Source organism: Amphichorda felina, assembly GCF_050947745.1.
Source record: "Amphichorda felina strain 45539 chromosome Unknown scaffold_2, whole genome shotgun sequence".
NCBI classification, from domain to species: Eukaryota; Fungi; Ascomycota; class Sordariomycetes; order Hypocreales; family Bionectriaceae; genus Amphichorda; species Amphichorda felina.
In genome coordinates this window covers 2,297,258-2,320,295 of record NW_028145048.1, presented here as the reverse complement: position 1 = coordinate 2,320,295, position 23,038 = coordinate 2,297,258, and the positions used below count along the sequence as shown (strand labels likewise).

The 23,038-nt window shown below is 53.5% G+C and overlaps 9 protein-coding genes across 9 annotated transcripts; 5 read left to right on the top strand and 4 right to left on the bottom strand.

Moving 5' to 3' along the window:
* Window positions 1–836: 836 nt before the first annotated feature.
* On the top strand, window positions 837–2,823 carry ACO1O0_002286 (cytochrome P450; the record flags this gene model as incomplete). The annotated part of the gene is made up of 4 exons (XM_083191758.1): window positions 837–1,364; window positions 1,454–2,174; window positions 2,292–2,555; window positions 2,666–2,823. 4 exons carry the CDS (start codon window positions 837–839, stop codon window positions 2,821–2,823), a joined length of 1,671 nt encoding a protein of 556 aa, XP_083052972.1.
* Window positions 2,824–3,439: 616 nt separating this feature from the next.
* ACO1O0_002285 (uncharacterized protein) lies at window positions 3,440–4,306 on the bottom strand (the record flags this gene model as incomplete). Its single annotated transcript, XM_083191757.1, has 1 exon — window positions 3,440–4,306. The coding sequence occupies one exon, from the start codon at window positions 4,304–4,306 to the stop codon at window positions 3,440–3,442; it is 867 nt and encodes a 288-aa protein (XP_083052971.1).
* A 999-nt stretch (window positions 4,307–5,305) lies between these two features.
* On the top strand, window positions 5,306–6,909 carry ACO1O0_002284 (cytochrome P450; the record flags this gene model as incomplete). Its single annotated transcript, XM_083191756.1, has 2 exons — window positions 5,306–5,405; window positions 5,513–6,909. 2 exons carry the CDS (start codon window positions 5,306–5,308, stop codon window positions 6,907–6,909), a joined length of 1,497 nt encoding a protein of 498 aa, XP_083052970.1.
* Window positions 6,910–7,662: 753 nt separating this feature from the next.
* Window positions 7,663–8,983, top strand: ACO1O0_002283 (uncharacterized protein; the record flags this gene model as incomplete). Its single annotated transcript, XM_083191755.1, has 4 exons — window positions 7,663–7,836; window positions 7,900–8,186; window positions 8,256–8,601; window positions 8,729–8,983. The coding sequence occupies 4 exons, from the start codon at window positions 7,663–7,665 to the stop codon at window positions 8,981–8,983; spliced, it is 1,062 nt and encodes a 353-aa protein (XP_083052969.1).
* A 4,525-nt stretch (window positions 8,984–13,508) lies between these two features.
* On the top strand, window positions 13,509–15,470 carry ACO1O0_002282 (uncharacterized protein; the record flags this gene model as incomplete). Its single annotated transcript, XM_083191754.1, has 2 exons — window positions 13,509–14,090; window positions 14,145–15,470. 2 exons carry the CDS (start codon window positions 13,509–13,511, stop codon window positions 15,468–15,470), a joined length of 1,908 nt encoding a protein of 635 aa, XP_083052968.1.
* A 1,165-nt stretch (window positions 15,471–16,635) lies between these two features.
* ACO1O0_002281 (Mss4-like protein) lies at window positions 16,636–17,169 on the top strand (the record flags this gene model as incomplete). Its single annotated transcript, XM_083191753.1, has 2 exons — window positions 16,636–16,965; window positions 17,089–17,169. 2 exons carry the CDS (start codon window positions 16,636–16,638, stop codon window positions 17,167–17,169), a joined length of 411 nt encoding a protein of 136 aa, XP_083052967.1.
* A 293-nt stretch (window positions 17,170–17,462) lies between these two features.
* Window positions 17,463–18,254, bottom strand: ACO1O0_002280 (uncharacterized protein; the record flags this gene model as incomplete). Its single annotated transcript, XM_083191752.1, has 2 exons — window positions 17,463–18,182; window positions 18,243–18,254. The coding sequence occupies 2 exons, from the start codon at window positions 18,252–18,254 to the stop codon at window positions 17,463–17,465; spliced, it is 732 nt and encodes a 243-aa protein (XP_083052966.1).
* A 477-nt stretch (window positions 18,255–18,731) lies between these two features.
* ACO1O0_002279 (uncharacterized protein) lies at window positions 18,732–20,153 on the bottom strand (the record flags this gene model as incomplete). Its single annotated transcript, XM_083191751.1, has 1 exon — window positions 18,732–20,153. One exon carries the CDS (start codon window positions 20,151–20,153, stop codon window positions 18,732–18,734), a length of 1,422 nt encoding a protein of 473 aa, XP_083052965.1.
* A 926-nt stretch (window positions 20,154–21,079) lies between these two features.
* Window positions 21,080–22,699, bottom strand: ACO1O0_002278 (uncharacterized protein; the record flags this gene model as incomplete). Its single annotated transcript, XM_083191750.1, has 3 exons — window positions 21,080–22,177; window positions 22,240–22,461; window positions 22,535–22,699. The coding sequence occupies 3 exons, from the start codon at window positions 22,697–22,699 to the stop codon at window positions 21,080–21,082; spliced, it is 1,485 nt and encodes a 494-aa protein (XP_083052964.1).
* Window positions 22,700–23,038: the final 339 nt, after the last annotated feature.

Genomic DNA, 23,038 nt, shown 5'->3' with positions numbered 1-23,038 from the left:
GTGATGTAAACTCTGGAAGTTGGTACTCATGTTTAACAAAGGACAAAAAAAGCAATGATAGAGGGGAAAGGAAAACTGGGCTGTGTTACCTGGTAAGGCTTTGCTGGTTTCTGTGGCCACCCGCGCTGTGACGACGACGAAATAGGTGATGGCGAGTCCGAGTAGAGATACGCATTCTTCGAGAGCCTGTTATTGCTCCATTAGCTGTGCGTCAAGCGGAATATTTGAGGCGGTTCTCATCTTGGATGTATTCACATTCATGCGTGGTGACCGTCATGAGTATGAGTGGCGCCGACATCGTGGCCGGCAAAAAGATCGTAGTTGCAGGAGGTAGCTTGACAGAGATAGTTGTACGTACAAGTATTTTGACACTGGCTATCCAAGGACTGTATTTCACGAAGTGGTGGTTAAGTACCAGGGGTTCGCTCTATGGAGGCTGGTCTAAAGAGTCGGCTGGCAGGCATGGAAAGTCCCATTGGAAAGTTGTGCCCCCTGGCTCTGATGCACAATGAGCCAACCGTCCCAGAAGAAGAAACATCGAAGGATTGGAGTGGACATATGAACCCATATCTATTAGCACCGTCACAGTCTCCTGGCGACTCTTTTGAGACATCCGTCGCACTTGTCACAACCTAGCCGGCTCAACTAGCAATTATATTACTAAAAGAGAATATAAAATTGTACATAGACTGAGCCACTATGGCAAAAGTTTCTACAAGTCGTAATCCTTATTATGCGAGCTTGTTCTGCCTTCTAATTCTACCGAGTCAGCGCACAACTTACAAAGACCCTTGCAACTCTATGCGCCTGTTGGAATACGGCCATCATTCTTCGCCATGATGGACTCAACATTGAACAGTTCCGCTACAATGAACTCGACATGGGACTATACCCCAAGGGTCTCAGTCATTTCCGTCCCATGGGCGGAAGTTGGACCGAAGCAAATCGACATCAACGCCGCAACAGCACTGCTCCTTTTCCTAGCGAGCCTAGTGGTATTTATACCCTCGAGTCGATTTCTATTACAACAGCGGCAGCACCAGAAGCATCAAGTGTCCGCCCAGCCTCCCGTGTGGTACAACCACGCGGATCCTCTTCTTGGCCTCGACGTCTTGTGGAAATGCGGCTGGGCCGTGGCGCACGGCAAGCTACTCGACACGACACGCAGCATCATTGCGCCGTTTGGAAGGACGGTATCCTACCTTGTCCTCGGGAAGCAGGCCGTCCTCACCATCGATCCCGTCAACCTCAAGGCCATGCTCTCCAAGAACTTCTGGGACTACGGCCTGGGAAGCACACGCAAGAAGTCACTGAATTCGCTGTTTGGCAGCGGTATTTTCAACTCGGATGGCGACGTCTGGAAGGTAAGATAACCATGCCTGTGCTTTTATGCATCCTCAAGCGATCATCACTCGATACATGTACCTAATGGGCTCTGCCTCTTGTTGTGTAGGCACACCGTAGCATTCTGCGCCCCTTCTTGTCTCGGGTGAGGAGCGCCGAGCTTGGAATTTTCGAAGAGCATGTGCAGCATTTGCTGCGATGCATCCCTCGGGACGGCCACACCATTGATCTGCAGCCCCTTTTCTCGTCCTTTACACTGGATATCACGACCAACGTGTTCCTTGGCAGATCTACGAGTCTCCTGGAGGCTGAAGCAGTAGGAGAATCTGGAAGCACTGAGGGACAGCAGTTTTCTCGAGCCTTCGAGTATGCGCAGCAGAGTCTGATTGGCATCAACGATTACAGCCTCTGGCGTATGTTCCGAAAGCTGGTATTCGGCGACAAGAAGCTGGAACAATCGCTCCAGTGCCTTGGCAAGTTTGTGGATAGGGTACTTGACCGGTCGATGCAGGCCAACAGCAACAGCGGCACCACGGTGGTCACCGAGGACGCGGGCGAGGGTACATCGCCATCGTCCACTGACCGTCATTTCCTCGGTGCTATGGTGGGCAGAGGGCGATCGAGAACAGACCTCAAATTGGACATCCTCAATGTCATCCTGGCCGGCAAGGACACGACGGCTTCATTCCTGGGCTCCATCTGGTATGTGCTCAGCCAACGCCCGGATATCTTCGAAAAGCTTCGAGATGAGATTGGTGTTCTCAATGGGTGTCCACCCACCAAGGAGGATCTGCACCGATTTCCATACCTACAGAAAGTGCTACAGGAGAGTGAGTTTGCTTCATTCATTCCTTTGACATCCCTTCCTCGTCGCTATAGTGGAGAAGACGACATTGCCACCTACTTCTTTGCATAGGCTAATAGAATTCTGTGACCACTCACTACAGCTCTTCGACTATTCCCCCCCATCGCCGTCAGCCAGCGAACGGCCGAAGTCGACACCGTCCTCCCCCACGGAGGTGGCCCTGACGGCCAGTCGCCGATGCACGTGCCCCGTGGTGCGTCTGTGGGATACTCCATCTACGCCATGCACCGCATCCCCGAGTTCTTCGGACCCGACGTCGATACGTTTCGTCCCGAGCGTTGGGCTGAGATCCGTCCCCAGTGGGCGTTTATGCCGTTCCACGGAGGTCCTAGGATATGCCTTGGCCGTGAGTTGTTGTTCCGTGGTGTTACACAATTACCACTCTCAGTGTCCCTTGCTTCTGCCTAAGTCGAATACTTGATGGCTAACCAACCTCCTGTTGTGCCTCCTATACAGAACAACTCGCCATGGCGCTAGCAAAGTATAGCACGATTCGTCTACTGCAGCATTTTGCTCGGCTAGAGGACAGAAACGAAGTACCCTGGGAGGAGAAGATTGGGGTCAGCTGTTCGTCAAAACATGGTGTCAAGGTTGGTCTTATAGCAAGACAATGATGGATGCTTGGAGGGTATTTTACATTTTGGGAAAAGGAGTTAAAGCGTCTTTTGTTCAATAACGTACTGTGAATAACTTGAAGAATAATATGCTTACATTGAAAGAAGGCTTGTTGCTATGAAACCAATTGCACGTAGTCATCCGTGTCTTGACTACCAAAGAAGCCCAAATGAAACACCAACAGCATTTAAGAGTACATTTATCAAAGCGAACAATAAGTAAAAAAGGCAAAAAGGAACCAGAATGCTGGTGAAAATCCCGTATATCTCATCAATCAACAACTTCTCCTTCTTCTATGACAAAAACATTGAAGCTATAGCCCTGGCGGATATTTTGTGCACCTAGCAGGTCAGAAAATGCAGTCGGCCGTGGTAAGCTCCAGGGGCGGTTCCCAATCGGATATGTCGAGGATATCATGCACGGATTCTAGGGCCTCCAGAGCCGGCAGAGCATCCTGATTTAAGTGGCATTGCTGCGATAGCGGCCATGGGACAAGATCTGGGCTTGTTGTGCTGGTATTCTTGCGGGGATGTCTGCGGGAAGTACTATGTAAGCACAAAAAATGCGGATTGATATAATGCAGCAGGGAATGGGGGTTGACTTGGACTCGGCGACTTACTTGGAGATGAGACCGACCCGGTCACTCCTGGGCGTCCTGATATCTAGCAAGGCATCTCTGTAGCCGTTGCGGTAACCGGCTTTCCAGGACTCAATGTCTGGGGCCAGCTCGGTCGTCTGTGAGCAGTCGTAGTCACGGTGGACATGGTGTCTGTCCTTGACCGGCATAGGCAGTTCTGGATCGGGCGATAGTATTGACTCGAGATCCGGGGGCTGCTCAGCCTGCTCCTGTGGCAGCGGTGGCAATGATGATAATGATGATGATATTGATGATCCCATGTGCTTGGCACACAACTCCAGCATCTCCGTCTCATTGCTCGAAGACCCCAGGAGCTCCCAGCCCGAGGAGGAAGTGGGATCGCTGTTTTGGCTGCTGCCGTGGAATTCACTCGGCGATAATGTCGACGCTGACAGCCCATCCCAGACAACGTCTCCTCTCGACATCAACTCGGCCAGCCTCTCCCAGGGCGACGACCGCACGTGCAGCCACTTGGGATGGAGGCCCTGGACGTCAAACAGGCCGAGATTGCGCGTCTGGAAGCGCTTCCCGGCAAAGTCGACAAACACGAGGTAGCTGGTTGTCATCACGCCGCCGGCGCCGCCATTGCCCGGAGACTCCGAGGCTGCCGACTTTTGGACAATGGTGCACTGGCCCTGCTCCTGTGTCACCAGACGTTGGATCTCGAGTGGATCGAACCGCTCTGGAGTGTTGCTGTACACGAGAATCAGGTAGCGGGCGCTGTAGCGGCTGTTGCCTCCATGTCCTCTCGCAGGCGGCCGGCGAAGCTGCTTCCTCGAGGGGGTTCCTCTCCGGGCTGTCTGTCGTCCCTCGGGCCCCTTGTCCATCTCTCTCAATGTGTACATGCAGATGGTAGTAGACTAGTATTCAGTCACAGATTCCGCGACGGCGAGACTGAGGCAGGCAACTCGTCAATTATGGCCAGTGGTGACGCGAGACCATCCGGGACGGTGTAAGCGCCTGGCACCGGCTGAGACGGCGACTTGTAGTTTAGCCTCTTCCCTCTCGCGCTATCTCAACTCCAATCCGGTGGAAATAGCTTACTCTGAGTCGCCGTCTATCTGTGGCACGGGCATGAGACAGCTTATCGAATGTGAGGCACAGCAGCTCGACTCCTTCGACTCCCCTGTGTGGGCCAGGCCGGCCGCATGCTATCAGGGCCCTTCTCCGACCATGAAGCTTACATCGCCCAGTCAGGAATCAGAAGGATTGTATTCCCCCTGTCAGACAGAGCTGCTTCACCCAGGAAACCCCTCCTTCTAGGCGCTTCTTTCGGCAGACCTGATACCAGTCGTTGGCATCGCCCATCTGCTGTCACTGTCAGCATACTCGTAAGTGACGGCCCGGCACAGTAGAGTTTGAGACAGACGGCACGGCCATCTCCATCAGACCCATTTGAGTCTTGACTTTGACGCGTGCGGCGCATGCATGTACGATGCGGCACTGCAACCCCCGGACCATGCTGGGCTGTGGGTGCACTACATATATACCAACGTGGCAACGCTACAAAAATAGCATGCCCAAAGGCACACCGTTGGCTATTCAATCATACCTGTAAAACGCCCTATTAGCTCATAATGCAGCTCCCCCCCGCCCTAGGAGCATGGCTCATAATTCTTGGGTTATCTGCCTGGACGACGTGGAGACTCTTCCTCCGACCCAAGGTGTTTTCACCACTTCGACACCTTCCTGGTCCAGATGGAGGCCATTGGCTCCTGGGCCAGTTGCCCAGCATTGTTGGTGCGAACCCGGGCGTGACCCTGCTCCATTGGTAAGACCTGAGTGCATACAGTGAGGCAGCTGGTAGCCAAGCTGATAGCCAAGCTGACTCTGAGCGGCACAGGATGCACACCATCCCAAACAAGGGTCTGATTCGCTACTTGGGCATTCTGAACCAAGAACGACTGCTCGTGGTGTCCCCAAAAGCTATAGCCGATGTCCTAGGTACGCTTTGCGCAATCTATCCCATTGTCATGTCTGGGCCGGGTAGGCGGCCCACGCCACATGTACGGAGGGCTTCTTTCTGTGCCATTGCTGTCTTACCTTCCCAGTGAACAATCACGATGCATTCGAGAAACCAGCTCCCTTGCGGTGGTCCATCAGCCGTGTCCTGGGCCATGGCGTGCTGCTGGCCGAGGGCAGCGAGCATCGACACCAGCGCAAGATCCTGGAGCCTGCCTTTGCCTTTCGCCGCGTCAAGAATCTCTACCCGGTCTTCTGGGCCAAGGCGAGCGAGGCGGCAGAAGCCATGGCCCAAGTGGCGCTGGCCTCCTCTGCTGTAGAAAAGACAGAACAGGGCATTGTGGGCGTAGACGACTGGGCCGTCCGACTCTCCCTAGACATACTCGGGGCTGCAGGGCTCGGCCAGGATCTCGGCTGTCTGCGAAACCCGGATAGCCCCATCATGAAGGCCTACCACGACGTTTACAGGCCGTCGGGCCAGGCCATCATCCTCGACCTCCTCTACTTGGTCCTCCCAGGACCCCTGGTCAACCTCCTCCCGGTCACCCGCAACATTGAATACGCGCGCGCTGCCAAGACGATTGCAGGGGTCTGCCAGGACATTGTCAGCGACAAGAGAGCCAGCCTCGGGTTCGCGCCTGGGCGTGTCGATGGCAAACAGGCAAGCGAGGGCGGAGGAGCAGACATTGTATCCACGCTCCTCCGAAGCGGCGCGTTCGACGACCAGCAGATTGTGGAGCAGATGATGACCTTCCTGGCCGCCGGTCACGAAGGTCCAGCAGCAGGGCTGATATGGGCGATGTACCTGCTCTGCCTGCATCCCCAAGTCCAAGCCCGCCTTCGCGCCGAGGTGCGCAGACACCTACCTTTCCCGTCGCCATCATCGCAACAGCAGATGGCCGACAATTTTCAGGCCGGTGGCGCCGCTGCCTCCATCACCGCGGCTGATATTGACCGGCTGCCATATCTGGCGGCTGTGTGCTCCGAGATACTCCGCTTCATGGCCCCCACGCCGCTGACGATCCGCGAGGCCGTCAAGGATACCACGATTGCGGACGAATTCGTCCCCAGGGGCACCTATGTCATGCTGTCCCTGTGGGCAACCAACAGACACGCCGCGCTCTGGGGTCCGGAAGCCCATCGGTTCAACCCGGACCGCTGGCTCACAGCGGCAACACCAACAACAACATCACCAGCAGCAGTAGAAGTAGGTAGCCTGGAGGAGGCCAGCATCCTCCGCGCGTCGGGGAGCGGCGGTGCCGAGAGCAACTACGCCTTCATGACGTTTACACACGGGAGGAAGAACTGCATCGGGCAGAACTTTGCCGTGGCCGAACTGGCCTGCACGCTCGCCAACTGGGTCGGCCGCTTTCACTTCTCGTTTCGAGATCCGTCTGAGGCAGCCATGCCCAAGATCAACCACGGAGGGTCGACGATCAGGCCGGCCAACGGGCTCCATGTCCGGATCAAACCTGTGGATGGGTAGAAAATAACAATCATAGCGATTTTGGGAGTATTCCAAAGAAGTATACGTTTTCGATTTAGCAGTTAGTGCTGGGGTGTTATAAGCAAAGGATTCTTTTAGATCAGGTTTAATATAGCCATGAAACGTTAAGCCAAAACAAACGAGCGCATGTCGTTTGCCAAAGAATTTCGTATGACGGGTACTTCAAAATGAATTATTCGCAATCTGCCTTGTTGCACTGTGTAGGAGAGAAATAACCGCGTAGATAGGATTTAAGTTATATATGCAGTGTGGATACTTTGCTTTAAACCCGTGAAACTAATGACTCTTAATATATGAGATATACCTCTAGTAATCTCTATACTATATCAATACCCATCGATGCATCTAGTCAGCTAATAAAGTCAACCCACATCCCTAAGGGTAGACAATCTTTAGCCCAGTAGAAGTACGCGCACTAGGTTTCTGCTAGTAAGAGCTTACAGGCCTAATAGCGCCAGTGCTTATATAAAATATACAACTCCGAGTTCAACGGAGGAATAAGGTGAGAAGCGTAATGTGTATAACGATGTCAATACTAGGGAAGAACGCTGCTTCGAGTTAGGCACAAGGCATTCTACCAGCCGGGCTGTGCTGTGGCTTGGCCTGCATCATGCATGCAGCAGCTCTGGGTCGCCCATTTACCGGACCATGGTAAGGCTGACGATCCCTCCATCGCATCCCTCCCTTCATTCTCTGTGTCAAAACTGCCACCCGTCTCGCGATCCCGCCGCCATGGAAGTTGCTCTGACCTTCGGCAGTCTGGGCGACATCATCGCCATCTGCGAGGTAGCTGTCAAGCTGGGGCGAGCAATCGGCGTCGGAAGCAGAGCTGTCACTGGGGACAGTGCCAGGGAATACCAGCAGCTGCGAGAGGACATCGACTCCTTTGTCCGCATGCTGATGCATGTCCGTCGTAGATGCCTTCCATGCAGCCATGGATGATGGATCTGACTAACGTCGGCCGTCCAGGTGGTCGCCACGTACCAGCAGCACGAGTATTCCCCGTACCTAGACGGGCTCGAAGATGCTACCAGATCCGTCGTCGACCAGTGTGGAGGCCTCCTCCAAGAAGCCCTCGGCCGTTTCTGCCCGAAATACCAAGATAGCCTGGGCGTTGTGGCGTCGAGGAATAAAGTTGAGCGGATATATAAGAAGATTGAGTGGTGCGGGAGAGAGAAGGACCGGCTGCGAGTTTTACGGGAAAGGATGCAAGATAGCATTCAGAGGCTTTCTCTTTTATCGGGCCTCGCGGCTAGGTGAGTCCTGTCCAAGGTGCCTTCAGGGAGTAGGTGGTTGTGCTCATGCGGTTCACACCCTGTCGCTAGGAATTCTGCTCGAGTCGATAATGCCGTCCTCCGTTCCCGGATCGACCAAGTCTACCAGCTGGTGTCCGATACATGTCAAAGCAGAGAGGAGCTGGCACAGCTACTGCGAGACCAAACCCACGTTGGGGCGAAACAAACGAAGAAACTTGATGACATGGGTCAGCAGCTCGTGGCTCAAGAGAAGAACAGCCAGGGCATCCTGGGGGCTGCCAGAGACACGCTCTCCGGTATCTTTGAAGTGAAGGCTCTTCTCATACAGATATCCGAATCGGTTGGTAACCTACAGCTCGCGGCGTCCAACTCCATGTTCTTCCGTCCGCTGGACCCGGTCAAAGACTTCCCTGCCGTACTTGAAGACGCCCTTGGCAATGAGCTCCCAATTCCATCCGAGTGGCTGAATTCTATAGAATGGACTGCAAGTAGACCTTCAAAATTTCCCATATCTGCCAAAGTTCTGTTCTCACATGCTGCAGACTCTCGATAGTCTGCTTACGGACCACTTCAGAGGCCGCAAGGGCCACGACATGGTGCTAAGACGAGAGTATGCACTCGAGGAGAGCTCCTCTGGGGCAGACCTCGACACCAATCGCCCGCTCCACTTCTGCCTCCGAAGAGGGATGAGAGTCAACATGAGCATGGTATTCCGTGCCGCCACCGTGATCTCCAGCGAGTGTCCACGCTGCGGCACAGTAACAAATGTGCTCGAGGGTATCAATGTCCAATGGTGAGCAAGGCATGAAACAATCCGGATAGATGGCAAACTTACATCGCCTAGTACCAGATCTGATTGCGCCATGTGGTTCCGCGTGCAGAGGATTGCCACCAAGCCATCAGAAGCAGTAGAGCCAACAGAAGAAGCTCAGCCGAGTGGCCGACCATGGGCCCCAACGAGGAGCATCGCCGTTAAGCCTGCTGATTTCCAACGTGTGCGGCTCCTACATCAGGAAGTTGCTGCTTTACGATCCATGGGCGCCCACCTTTCTGGTCAATTTTTGGGGGGACATGATGATTGGACCAAGATTAAAGACCCCAGGGAGAGAGAGAGGATCCAGAACCGCGTTTTGCAACGAGAATACCGTACTTTCCCATCCTCTTCCTGCCCCCGTAGAAATCACCTGTGCTCTTTGCTGACATGATTTGGCAGGCCTTAAATTGAGGGCAAGGTTAGCCGACCTCCAGGCCAGAGCCGACGGCCTCGATGCCAGCAACCCGCAAAGCACTGATGCCAATGACAGCTCTTCTCCCCCGAGAGAACACATGTGAGTGTTTACGACGAAGTAAGTAAGCCAATGGAGGATACGCGCTAACCTGGCTCTATAAGTGGCCATCCCGATAGATGGACCCTGGAGGGGAGCAATGTAATGGCCCAGGTTCCTGGAGCTACAACGCAAGACTATGGGAGAGGCCATCCCAACATAGCAACTATTCCTGAGGGTGGTCACGTCAGGGTCGTACGTGGTCCGCCCAAGCCACGCTGCTGGGAGCATGGCTGCAACGGTCGGCAGTTTACTACCTTCAGCAACTTCCTCCGGCACCAGCGCGAGATGTCCGGCCAGAACCCGACATATTACTTATGCCCCAACTGTGGCGCTGAATTCACAAGATCTACTGCCCGTAATGGCCATATGTTTCACGACAAATGCAAGCAGCGGAGGACATCCTGAGCTCCGTGCGATTGGCCATAGGTAGATATGCTAGTTCGCCAGGGCAAGACGAGCAATTATCTGAGGAGAAAAGGGGGGGGGGGGGGGGGGGGGGGTTGGTATGCAAAAGGTGAATGATCAATTGCCAGTGAAGAGAATATTCGTCGTGCAGCGCAGGGGACTCCATTGCGATGAACTCGAGTGACTTCTGTTACTCGCTCAACCTCGCTCAATAACTGGGAGACGAGCCTCTTGGTATTATAGCACGTGCAGACTACAAGACTCCGCCCCTGTCGGGGCTTACGCAGCCCAGCACATCCACTTAGTGACGCCCATACAGAAGAGTTTGGGATTGATGGAACCGCATCGTCCGCCCTGATCCCATGAGGCGGCCTCCAGGACTAGGTTTAAAATCAAGCCCCTCTCGCAGTTCCTCGTGGTATATTTCCCGTGTATGGACCAACGACTTCCCGCCAAGCGGATACCAGTCAAACCTACTAGCAGGGTTTATACGCCTGTGGTCCATCGGCTGGCTGAATTTCTCCTTTTCTGGATCAAGGTTAACAGTCTTGCCGTCGCCCCTGAGTGCCGATAGCCAAAGGTACTCGAGGGCAGGCATGGTGCTCAGATGCGCAAATATCGGTTGCCAAGAACCAGAAAGGGAGATTGTCAGGAGATGCAGGGTTTTGATATTGGGGTGGTTCGTGAGGAAAAGAAGTAGATCTTCTCCCTTCACGTAAAGACCCCGGAGTATAACTCGTTCCAGCGCTGGGAGTTGCACGTCTTTGGCGACATGTGTGAAGAGCTGGCTATACGCCTTCCCGTTCCCCTCAGCTGTTTGGTACATGTGGAGGTCAAGTGTCTCCAGGTTTGGGGTGTGACCAAGCATCCTTGCCACGCCGGGAAAGTTGTCCGGAGCCAGTGCATGTGGATTCTCGTCAATATCAAGTTGATAATCGTAACGCGGCCTTGCCGGAAACTCTTTCGGTGAATGTACGCCTCCAGCCTCTTCGAGCTCCATATAGACCCTTGTCGAAAAGCTGAGGGCCAACTCCTTGATGTGCTGCCCAGACATGCTGAAGTTCCCGTCTTCCAGGTTGTGCATGTGATTTGTGATGTCTGCCGATTGCACACTGCATTGAATCGCGTCTTTGAAAACCTCAAGCGTGCCAACGTTGACTCTGCTCTTGGCCATCGCCAGTGTGGCGATGGAGAAGACTCGGGAGGCACTGATGGAAACCGGGACCAATTCGTCAACGAGTGAAATTGGGCGAGTCTCATCGAGTCCCTGGACACAACTGGCGTCTAGTCTGAGGCTCTTGAGCTGCCCTAGCTTCTTGAGAATGGACGCGAGTTCATCTGCGACGGTGGGAATATGTTGATCGTCATACTCCCGTTGCCTGGCGTGCATCCAATCGAGCTCCTCCCGCGTCGCGACCAATTCCTCCTTGGAACATGTAGAGTATGTAACCTCCTGAATCCCTCCTCGGCTCTCGATATGATTCTTTCTTTTGGTTGTTAAAATTTCCTCCAAGGTCTCGAAATCGTATACCACAGCCACCAAGGTAACACTCTCTACCGCAGAACCGAGTCTAAGGTCGGAGATGAGTGCATCAAGATTGCGGAGGCTGTGCTGAGATAGGTCTGTCTTGGGATGTCGGAAGAAGCTTTTGAATTGAGGTCCAACACAATTTCCACCAAGGACTCGCGAAGTAAGTCGGAGGTTCTTGATTGAAGCCAGGTCCAGGCTCTGCAGGACCGTTTCGAGGGCAACTATTGGGAGATTGCTCAGCGGGGCCGCGCCGGCCTGTAATTCGGCATGCATTTGGCTTCAAGTTGCGACTATATTCGCTTGTCACAGAAGGGAGGAACGTGAAGCCTAAAGGGAATACACTAGCGCTTTAGGACGTGGTTTCGTCTAGTAGGCGTGTACTGTTGTTTTCGGGGGGAAAAATAAAGAGCGTGAATTTCCAGGCTGACAGGGTAAATCTAGTGATAGGCGCTGTTCGGTGACAGGGGTTGTACGATGCCACTCGGCCATAGCCTGGGCAGTGGGTACAGCCTCTGGCAATGGCGGTGCTGATCAATCATCATGGTGGTGAGTGGCAGCACTGACGGCACTGACGGCAGCGACAGGTGTTTTGAATGACGACTTTGAGTACCAATATATGTATATATAATATATACATATATATATCCAGTGCCTCAGCATATCGCCAACGCGGGAGCAATGGCCGGTAGAAGGCTACCACACTACGGCTAATTTCTGTGCTTGCTGAATATATGCCTAATACGTTGGCCTGTTGAGGAGCTGGAATACAAGCAAAGCCATACAATGTACTCCGTACCTTGTGAATCGACCCAAAAGAAGAAGAAAGAATCCCCATGGGCCTAGACCCTGTGGAAAATCACAGGATTCCGTAAGAGCCTTATCAACTTATCAACTCAATGTGGGCTGATTGGAAAATCATAGAATATGTATGAGCTTTCGCGTAAACGCATGAACAACCTCCGTTGTTATAAAGTCTTCGGGTGTATATATCTCCATGGCAGAGAGACTTATAGGGACATAGCGGCTGATCGTGAGATTGTTCTCTGCCTCGAAGCAGGACGAGCACGTATACTTCAATATGTTGATACGAAGGCAAATATGACGGACAGGGTGAAGCCTAGCCCCCGTCCTATCGCCCTTTATGACTCTTTCCAAGTCTTCCACCGCTGTATTGGGGAGAATCAAGCGGCAAAAGGTGATTTGCTCATAAAAGCACTGCCATTCCAGACAGACAGCAGCGTATGAGGCTAAACGTAAAAGTTCCTTCCCCATACAAGTCGAAGATTAAGTACAAAATGGAAAGCAGGAAAATTATATATAGATTTGGAGGGTATTATTGATGGCTGATATTCTATATTTCTCAGTTATAAACTTATAATGGTCAGTCTCGAGCAGGTAACTCTGCTGTGTGGCTGGCTGTGCCACCGACTGAGCTCAATCGTTGTCGTTGTGGGTCCCACTCATGCGTGTGTGTGTGTGTGTACTCGCATGTGCGTGTGGACTACATGTAGTCTCCCTCCAACTCGATATACTAATAGTGGTAGTCAGCTAGCATTATTACGTATAGAAATCGTTTGATTGTAATTTATTGCAATTCATCTACATCTTGTAGTACCTACCTCATGAAGCGCGCAGTGTGGGAATGAGCAGCTTTTCATCGTTGGCCGTCTCTAGCAAACCCTAGCGAGAACCTTGATTGCACCTACAAAGCTCGCCGAAATGGTACGAATGGTGACATAATCTACGACGAGTAGACTTCCCGCCCTTTACTACGTACGGTATAGTAAGTTCGCTGGAGGAGAGGGGGGGGGAGGGGGGGTGATTCCCGACCAGGGGTTTCAGACCACCTGTTGAATAATCCCCTGCTAGTACGGCAAGACACTCTAACACCCCCTTGTATAAGCCATGTTTTACCGTCTTAGCGACTCAGCAGAATATTTTTAACAGGTGGTGTGAAACCCCCCAGAGAGCTTACGTACTTAACTTATGTATATCCCCCGGGCCACACCCCAGAGGCCATATTAAGCCTTCCAGCCTCGTTTCCCACAATCTACCTCTATGGACAGTATCTCGGAACAGTCGCCACTTGCTCCGTGCATTTTTCTCTGGGACCGAGTTGAACTTTTTCTCGACGACTATCCGCGGTTTCTGCGCACTCTCTGTTTCACTTTCGCTTACTTTGTATTCTTTGGTGGCCTACGCAATGGCTTCCTCACGCTGGTCTTCTTCTGCTGGATGAAGCGATCTCAGCTTCAACCCGCATTGTTCATCTTGGTTGATGGAACGGCTTCTTTCAAAGCACTGGGGGCCACAGCCGTTGCGTGGTTCTCATTCTACTGCCTGCAATGGCTGCTTTCTGAAACCATCCGGAATCAAGACAGCTTCAGCCGGCCTTACTTGATTCCTGCCAGGACAACGCACACAAGGCTGTTTCCAAAGAAGCATTCATTCTCCTACTCGTACTTGCTGGTTGGTATACCAGTTGGGCTCCAAGGGAACATCAATGGCATCGTCTCTGCCGACGTGTCTAGGCTGGGGCTCCCCAAGGCCTGGTACGACGTGGACCCGGCCGACTATCTTGAACGAGGATCTGGCCATCTGGGGCTTCGTCGCAAGTTGGACAACTACCTGGAGTCACAGGTTTGATTTGAACTACCATCTATGGCAACCAGTGACTGACTATATCCGACCCAGGGTGTTGCGCCGTCCGACTACCCTTATGCCTACCTCGTCACCGCGGCGAGGTTTCTAGGATATCACTTTAACCCTGTTTCCTTCTGGTATCTGTACTCTGAGGACAAAGTGCTTTCGGCAATTATTCTGGAGGTGAATAACACATTCGACGAGAGAAGACCCTATTTTGTTACTCGGGACCTCGCCGCCGACTCCAGGCGACTCCCGGATCCTGCCCGTGTGGACTGTCAGGCGGAGATGCCTCGAGCTACGATTAAGAACTCGTGGGAAAAGGACTTTCACGTCTCGCCTTTTAACTCCCGCAAGGGCTCCTACTCTCTACTGGCGGCAGACCCATTGGGCAGGAACTTGAGGGGGTTTCGGGGCGTCGACATCACCATCAACCTATCGTCATCCAAGGGACACTCTAAATTGGTCGCACGTCTATTCTCGGAAGGGGATGCGGTTGATCCATCCACCATGGGTCCCTTCCAGAAGCTGGGATTTCTATTCTCCTGGTTCTGGGTCGGGTTTGCCACGCTTCCCAGGATTGTCAAGGAGGCTGCGGTACTCTTCTTCAAGCGTCAGCTCCATGTCTGGTATCGCCCCGAGCCCCTGCAAGAGAGTCTAGCAAGGCATGCAGATACGACAGAACTGGTCCTTGAAGGCTCGTTTCGGGAATATTTGCGCTCTCTTGTCAAGTGTTCGCCCTCGCCACTGATTGTGAAATATATCCCGAGTGGGGTCAAGGAGCGCGCGGAGGAGACTTTCATGTCGCCCAATGCAACCCAGAGGGCCTCTGAGCGAGAGGAGATCACCATCAAGGTTCTCACTCCCAGCTTCTACTCGAGATTTGTGGGTTATGCCCATGATATCGAGGCAATCTTCTGCGAGCTGGCAGAGAGCTGTACGATCTGGGTTGACAGGCCCGACGTGCTGCCCAAGATCTTCATGAAGAAGCCGTCGCCACCACTACACGCCAACACCATGACCGACTTCATCACTTTCAAGCTCATTCAAACTTTGCGACAGCGGCCTCAAGCCATCAAGCGACCGATGACCTCGGCAGAGCACCATGCGACTCCAAGCGCCAGTTCGGATATTCGGTGTTTCCGCATCTCATCCATGGATGCTTTTATCCTCTCTCAACGGGATTCCAAGCTGAAGAAGGCATATGGGGCAGCCGTGATAAGGCTCTTCTTGGCGGACAGGTTCGTATTCGGCCATGTTCAAGTTCTGGAACTAATGGAGACGGTATGGCACGTGGGGTCGGCGTGGACAATAGCCTCAATCCTTGCCGGAGCCGCTAGTAACATGAACGCTACGAAGACGGAGCAGCCAGGTTGACCTTGACCTCGTATCCTCTGATTTCGGGTCCCCCCCCCCCCCCCCCCCCTATGGCTTCATGCAAGACGGCAGGCGAATCGTCAGCACTAGAAGGAGGAGAAACAACAATGCAATGCATTATCATCAGCCGACCTTCCCCCCTCTTCGCCCGCATTTATAATGGTCAAGCGGCGACGTTGACAAATTCCACGATGATATCGGACCCATGAGGGCCCTGGCGGCGCGAGTCCGAGACCTTGCACCCCTAACCCGAGACTCTGACACGCGTGGACACGTTGGTTTTGTCGCACCTCAGCTACGAAGTACGAATACTAGTAGTGCGAGTAATACGACTCTACGACTACTATTATTATGATTTGCCATCTTGCGAGGAGGCCTTGAGCTGTGAGCATCGTACTCCGCCTTTATTTTTTTTGGAACCCTGAATTCGCGCCCCCTCGGTGGGGTAGTGACGGGTTTATTATCCATGTGCATGATGCACCTCTAATTCCAAATACATTGCATGCGTCATGGCCCCACACCATATTGGGCGGATCACCGAATACCCCTCCTCGATACTCCGTACTCGATAACAAAAGTTGAAGAATGGACGAGAACGCGGTTAACAGATTCGGGCGTGACAAATTGTTGGGCACAGTTGCCGTCATGTCTCAAGCTGGGCGGGCATTCCAAAGGCGTCTGTTTCCTGATGGTGGGGCGGGTATGAGCTGAGACTGACGGAGGAGGGTAAGGGAAAAAGGCTTGTGCAAGAGGCATGGCGAAAACGGCCAGCCAAAGCCTCAACGCGCCTAGGGGACGACGATGCTCGCGGCCAAAAGAATCAACTCGCAATAATACAATGGGCCAAGATGGCGATGGATGGCCCATGCAGACCCCCCGAGAGACAAATAGACGTCCCCGAGAGACAACTCGCCCCCGAGCTTTAGCCCAATCGCCACCATCCATTTGACCTGTCCAGTCCAGTCCAGCTCGCCCTGGATAATGTCGCCAAACACTCACGTCATGAGCCCCATCCTCCCGCCCCACCAGAGCTATAATAGGCGCGCCCGTAGCCCGTATATATTAACCCCGCCATGACCCCTCGACCAGCCAGCTCAGAGCGATCAGGAAGCACGAACTCCTCCAACTAATAATCCCAAGAATAATATCGGTATCGACTAATATAATGCCTCTCACCGGACACTGCCTCTGCAAGGCCGTCACCTACACGGCCGACGTCGACGAGCCCCTCATCACGGGCTACGACCACTGCGACAACTGCCAGCGCCAGACCGGCAGCACCTACTCGCTCGTCGCCGTCGTCCCCAAGGACAAGCTCACCATCAACGGGCCCGTCAAGAAGTACGAGGACAAGGGCTCCTCCGGCAAGGCCGTCTGGCGCCTCTTCTGCCCCGACTGCGGCTCCCCCGTCGCCCACGACCCCGACGCCGCCCCCGAGATCATTGCCCTCAAGGCCGGCACCCTTGACTCCGAGATCAAGAAGAACCTCAAGCCCGTATGTCTCCCCGGCTACTTCCCTAGCCGTCTCCCTATCCACCTCCCAAACGTCCCCATTCCTATCATCTTCACTAGCGGGGAGCACAAGCCCCTTGTTACTTTCTGCTAACACGCATCCCAGGACACTGAGATTTGGACTGTTGGCAAGCTTCCTTTCTGCCAGGAGCATCTGGCCAAGCCTTTCAAGCACATGCCCGAGTAAACAAAAGTCTCAAGTTGGATTGTCATGGTCGGGGGGTGGAGCTTCGGTCATTTAGAGGGGTCACTCATGCAGCAACCTAATAATATTCGATTATCAACTTAACGCGAAGTCTTCCGTCCACCTAACCCATTGTATGGTGCCTCGGAGTCCTATTGAGTCCACTGGCAGTATCCGAGCTATTATGTAGGCAACACAAGAGTGGTACACAGGCCAGCCCTCCGTCATTCTTATTTTCTAGGCATAATACACGGCCCAAACCCTTCTTCTAACATAGGTAACCATGAGCTCACGGTTTAAACAGCCAGGCCGATAAGTGCTGCGACCAGAACCCATCCAAACTTCATCAGTGACACCCCATGGCCCGCTGCATCTGGAAGGTCAGGGAGGTCGGGAATGTCAACGTTCAGAGTATGAATTGCCTCGATAGTTTGAGTTGTATCAGCTGGTTCCTCCTCCATGGCATACGGATCCTCGTACTCGTCAAACATGCGTCTGGTTGGTTCTGCTCCACTCTCCCGCTGGTCGTGGAGAGTGATGGTTGTCTGGGCTTTGCCAGGAATGCCAAACTGGTCGTCAGGGTCGTCGGATATACCGTGCTCGTCAGACGCCTCATGGTCGTCAGACTCCTCCTCAGTTGGGTCTGTGGGTTCCTCTGGTCCGTGGGTGGGTTTCGACTGATCATGCAGAGTAATGGTTGTCGGGGCCTTGCCAGGAATGCCAAACTGCTCATCCGGGTCGTCGGATATATCGTGCTCGTCAGACGCATGATCGTCAGACTCCTCCTCAGTTGGCTCTTGTGGTTCCTCCAAATCAATGGTCACAGTCGGTGTTGGCTCTCCCGGGTTCAGGCCATAGGACTGCGCCAGTTCTTTAAGATAATCTATCTCATTCATCTGGGGAAGGTCGTCCAGGTTCGGGAGTCCGTCCATGCCTCGGGCCACGTGGGTAGGCCAGGTCGGCACCTCCCAGGGGTACACGTTAGAAAACGTCACGGTGGCTGTCTCCAAGTTTGACTAAACTCGGGTGACGACAACGTCCGTCTTGGTGGCGCCTGAAGTAGACGCGGAGCTCACAGGGGGTGCCATGGTGAGTATGCGGGATGGATAGAGGAGAAAGGCTATGCGTTTCTTAGAAATGGTAGTAGAGTCGGGTGATGATGATGGAGTGAAGCAAGGAGTTGTGAGCTCTGTGATGATGAGAAGAAGTCGAGGTGTAAAGGGACGAGGAGGCGGCAGACGAAAGGGATTTTGTTGAAAGGGGACTCGCAACTGCCCTCTTCCACTGCCTTGCACGAGGGGGCTAACAGGAAAGAGTGCCCTTGTTCTTGAAGAGAATGACGCAGTAGCAGCGGACCTTGATGGTCATTTATTCTCACAAGGTGGAAAGTCGGGGGGAGACTAGGGTCTGAGGGAAGCACCTGCCCCGGGGTTATTTGAACCCATGGGAATGGAGGGTACCTTCTGTGGCAGTATTCTGGAGAGTTCCTTCCAGGTAAGGGGAACTCGTGTCAAATTCCCCCTCCAGGGGCTTCCCTAGTCTCCCCCTCCCTCATATCCATCCACTTAATCTCTCGACTTTTTGACCCAGTTACCGCACTGCCTCAACACGAAGCAGCGGTTCATGGCCTTGACCATCCCCCTCAACTCGCCTCCATCCACCGTGTCAACTGTTATCCAATTCGGGTACGTCTCGTCCGTCATGCGGTTCCAGAGCCTCTGGCGCAGCGCCACCATGGCCGTCCTGCCCATGTCGATCAGGCCGAGCATATCGGGAATGTGAAATGTGTCGAAGCCCGTCAGCGTGCGTACCCACTGCTGGTCAAACAGCTCCGCGTGGCGGTGCGGGCGGTGCTTCCCCAGCTTTCGTAGCTGGTCCTCGGTCATCCCGTCCAGGTAGTACTCGTTGCTCCACGAACTGCGCGCAGGGAAGTTGCGCCGGTCGACGAAGCCCTGTCTGGCCCCAGGGAAGGTCTTTGGCGTGGCCTCCTTCCAACTGTCATCAAAGCGAAGGATGACCGAAGATGTCTCATTCCTGATGAAGTCGGCGAGGGGGAGGGAAGTGATGTCGTCGCCACCGTGGGTAGTTCCAATGGAGGTGCGGTGGTTGACCTTCTTAAGCAGATCGTAAAACTCCTTACGTTCGGCAGTAGTGAACTCGCTGTAACTCCTCTCGCTGCTCCAAGTCTCTCGGTGGAAGTCCCAGATAATCAACTCGCCGGGATGGTCGGCGTTGAAATCGTTGATCTGCTTGACAATGGTTGCCAGTTTTTCGCCCCTAGATCCGTACCACTGGTTGCCTATGAGAGTTCCGTGGGCTTCGAAGAATTCTCCCTTGTACTTCATGACCCTTGTATCTAGTACACGAATACCGTCTATGCGGAGCTGGCGGCTGACGGGGTGGATCTGCGTGACCGTGTTCTCTTTCTTAGCTCCGATGTTCTTGACGGCGTAATTATTGTCTTCCAGGGCTGCGTGGTGGGACCTGGCCATAATGATCTCTCTAAGGGGGAAGTGGCCCAGGTCAGGCAGGAGGGACTGCATCCAGGCTACCTTATCCGTCTCTTCATTGCCCCAGCTTGCCGAGGATGTGAAGCTGCGTTCCTTTCCAGCTAGCAGGAATGAGGAGCCTCCCGGCATTGGTTTGGCTCCCAGCTGAACCCAGCCTCCCTTCTCGGTCGTGTCCGTCTCCAGCTCGCCGTTGAACTGGACGTAGGCATAGAAGCCAAAGACACCTTCCGTCGCGTGGTACCTCACCTCAAAGGACATTGGGGAGTCCGTCCCCTCGAGCTGGTAGGTGACCTCGCCCGCCGTGTCCCCAACGTCGCCCCAGCCGCGATGAGTCCACGCCTGATGGGTGATGGCCTGGCCGGGCTCAATATAAAGGGGCCACTGATACCAGTACTTCATCTGGTACTGGGAGATACGGACACGGCGCCATCGGTAGGGGGTACCGTTAATGAGGGCAATGTTGGTATCCCCAGGCATGGTCGCATCAAGATCGACGAGCCCCCAGCCCCACGAGAATCGTTTCTCAACATCAGAGCTGTCCCGGGGTGCTGGTTCGAAAGGATCAACGGTGATGACGGGCAAATGTTCTCTTGGAGTGTCATTGGGGGTACTGGGAATGACACGAGACCTCCTCGTGTCGGACGTCGTCTCAGAATGTAGAGAAGAGTGTAAACGTTTTTCGTCCAAGATATATTTGTTGTTTTCTGGGAGGTATCTTGCCAGGACCGTGTCCCAGGCCGCAATAAAAGAAACAAATGAAAGAATCTTTACCATATTGGCGATAATATGCGAGTATCAATTTATATCGGAATGCGGGTATCGATCGTATCTAGATCAATGCCGAGCTACTGGTGATGTTCGAAACGATCTAGAGGATGCAGGAACTGAAGATGAGTGGGCGGGATCCTGTTTCGAAAACATTTTTTGTTTATATTCCGAGAAGAAGGTTCGTGGGCGTCCCATTCGCATGTTCTAGGTATCTCTGACATGGCTGAAATATACCTTCACAAGGTACCTTTGGGCGGTACCGAAGATACTAACGCCTGAAGCTTGGAATAAATGAACGAAACCCGGGTTTAGTGTGCCATTCCACTTCCATGTCAACGAATTCACCTTCCTTGAATTGCTGCTTTGCAGGGAGAGCGGGATAACAGAAATGATGGACCGTCATGACGAGACGGAAGCCAGGGTCCATCACCCCTCCTGGTCCATAATCATGTATTTCATATCTCATTATTCTCCAACCCACACCTCACATCTAGCTTTTACCCATGCAGAAATGCCCCGTGGCACAGCCAGAACATGAGCCAGAAGCCACAGTTCCCTTCTATGCGGAGCTAGGGCTTGATTAAGTTTCGCATCGGCCGTCTATTCCTCAGGCCACGTGGTGATTCCGTCAGTCGTCAGCCATGGGCGATGATTCCTGTCATGAGATCCTCGTCTTCGATCTGCGTCTCAAAGTTGCCGGACGGATTTTCTGCCTCCTTGTCGCCCCGCTTCAGCTCTCGAATCACGTGCTTAACGTACTCCTTGTTTCCGCTCAGGCGATCACTGACTAGCTTGTAGTCCTGGGCAAGTCTAGTCACATCATGAAGAGATTGTGCAATTTCTCTCGCAAAGTTTTCCTCCGTTGATAGAGTTTGATCCTCTTGAAATTCAAGGAAGCCCTCGTCGCCGTTCTCGCTAATATGGAGCTCCCCTCGGAGCATGTGGGAGGTGATCATGGCTTGGATCAAGGAGATGACATCTTCCTCATTCTTTAGCGTCTCGCCCGTCTCGGCGCTAGAAGTGAGGGCCTGGATTCGGGACAAGGGTATCTTGGAGTATACTCGCCGCAGATTGATAATCTGCCACTTTTGGTACGCCGCGAGCACTTCTCTAATCAGCAATCCATTTCCGTCTTCTTCCCAGACAGCACTATTCGACTCGACCTCAGCCCGGAGCTCAGGTGCGTTAGGGGTGCCGAATAGACTAGCAATACTAGCGTAAGGTGCGGCGAGGCTGGCGCAGACGGTCTTTACCGAGTGCGACGTGTGTGGCGGCAAAGTCGGCTCCTGACCGTTGCCGAGCAGGCCTACCAACAACCACTTCTTATAAGCCTCCGTCATAAGTTTGCTGACTCCCTTGCCCTTATTCGGATGAGTGACAACCCGCTCGAAAGCCTTGCGAGCATTGTCCCAGTCCCGTCTTAACATGTATATCAGGCCGGTGGCGAGGTTGTACTCCAGCACAGATGTGCTCTTAACATCGCGAGTCAGGCCTGTCGCTGTTGAGATATACGCAGCGGGGGGGAGGCTGGCGTTGCACAAGGGTCCCGCAGCCCTCGAGTGTGGTGTTCCTGGGTAGTGTATAAGGTCATGCTCGATGACGGGCATTGCCGGCCCTGTCAAGGCTGTGCTGTACGCCAGGTTTGCCAACACCAAATGGGTCGAGGTGAACATGGAGCCGGTAGGGTCTATCCGCAGAATGGCTGCTGCCAGTAGCTCGATGGAGACGAGAGGCTGTGGGGTGTCAGCATAAGATGGCTCGGAGCAAATAATGTTGAAGCCCTGAAATTGCGTACCGAGAACAGCGTGGCCATGCCAATTCGCTCCAGGAGCGCAAGGAGCGATGACCCTACATATCGCACCTGCAGTGAGTCAAACTTCAGGATGAAGTTGACAATAGCGTCCAAAACAACGCTTCGTTCGATCGCAGCGGATGCCGAAGAGGCGGGGTCGAGGGCACTGATAAGTATTTCGACGACAGCTAGACTGCCTATTGAGTTCGCAGAGGGGTCAAGAAGCTGCAATGAGCCCAATCAGTCAGGTATTCTCATTAAGGTTCCAACTGTAGGTGGCCTCAGTAGCCTCACTCACCTGGAGGACCTGGTTGGGCTTCGACAACACGGTTTCCTTGAAGTCGCTACCTAGGCCATTCACCGATTTGATATAGTTTCGGATGGCAATATCAAGCTCCTTATCGCCGGTATTGGAACCCGCATCGGGAGGGAAGCTCGTCAGGATGGATGAGACCCGTTCCATTGTCGCGCGGGCCCATCAGCTAAGCAGCTGACGCGGTTAGGAGGGACCTAGATGCTGGCGGTGGTTGACCACAGGTGACAAGGTCCTCGATTGGTGGTGGCAGAGCTGCTTGTCGAGGTATAATCAATGGTTCGGGTAGCTTTGCTCCGTAGTATTTGCGATGCGAGTGCGAATGTAGCGCCGTTTGGTTCTCGAGGCTTCGACGAGGTGAAGGGAAGATGGAGAGACGATGGAGCTCCAGGCAGCTCCGACGAGGTGAGATGCAGTTTGGCGGGGTGCAGAGGGGAGTAGACCGATCACTGATCCTCCGATCCAGCGTTTAGCCGGTTTGGGATGTGA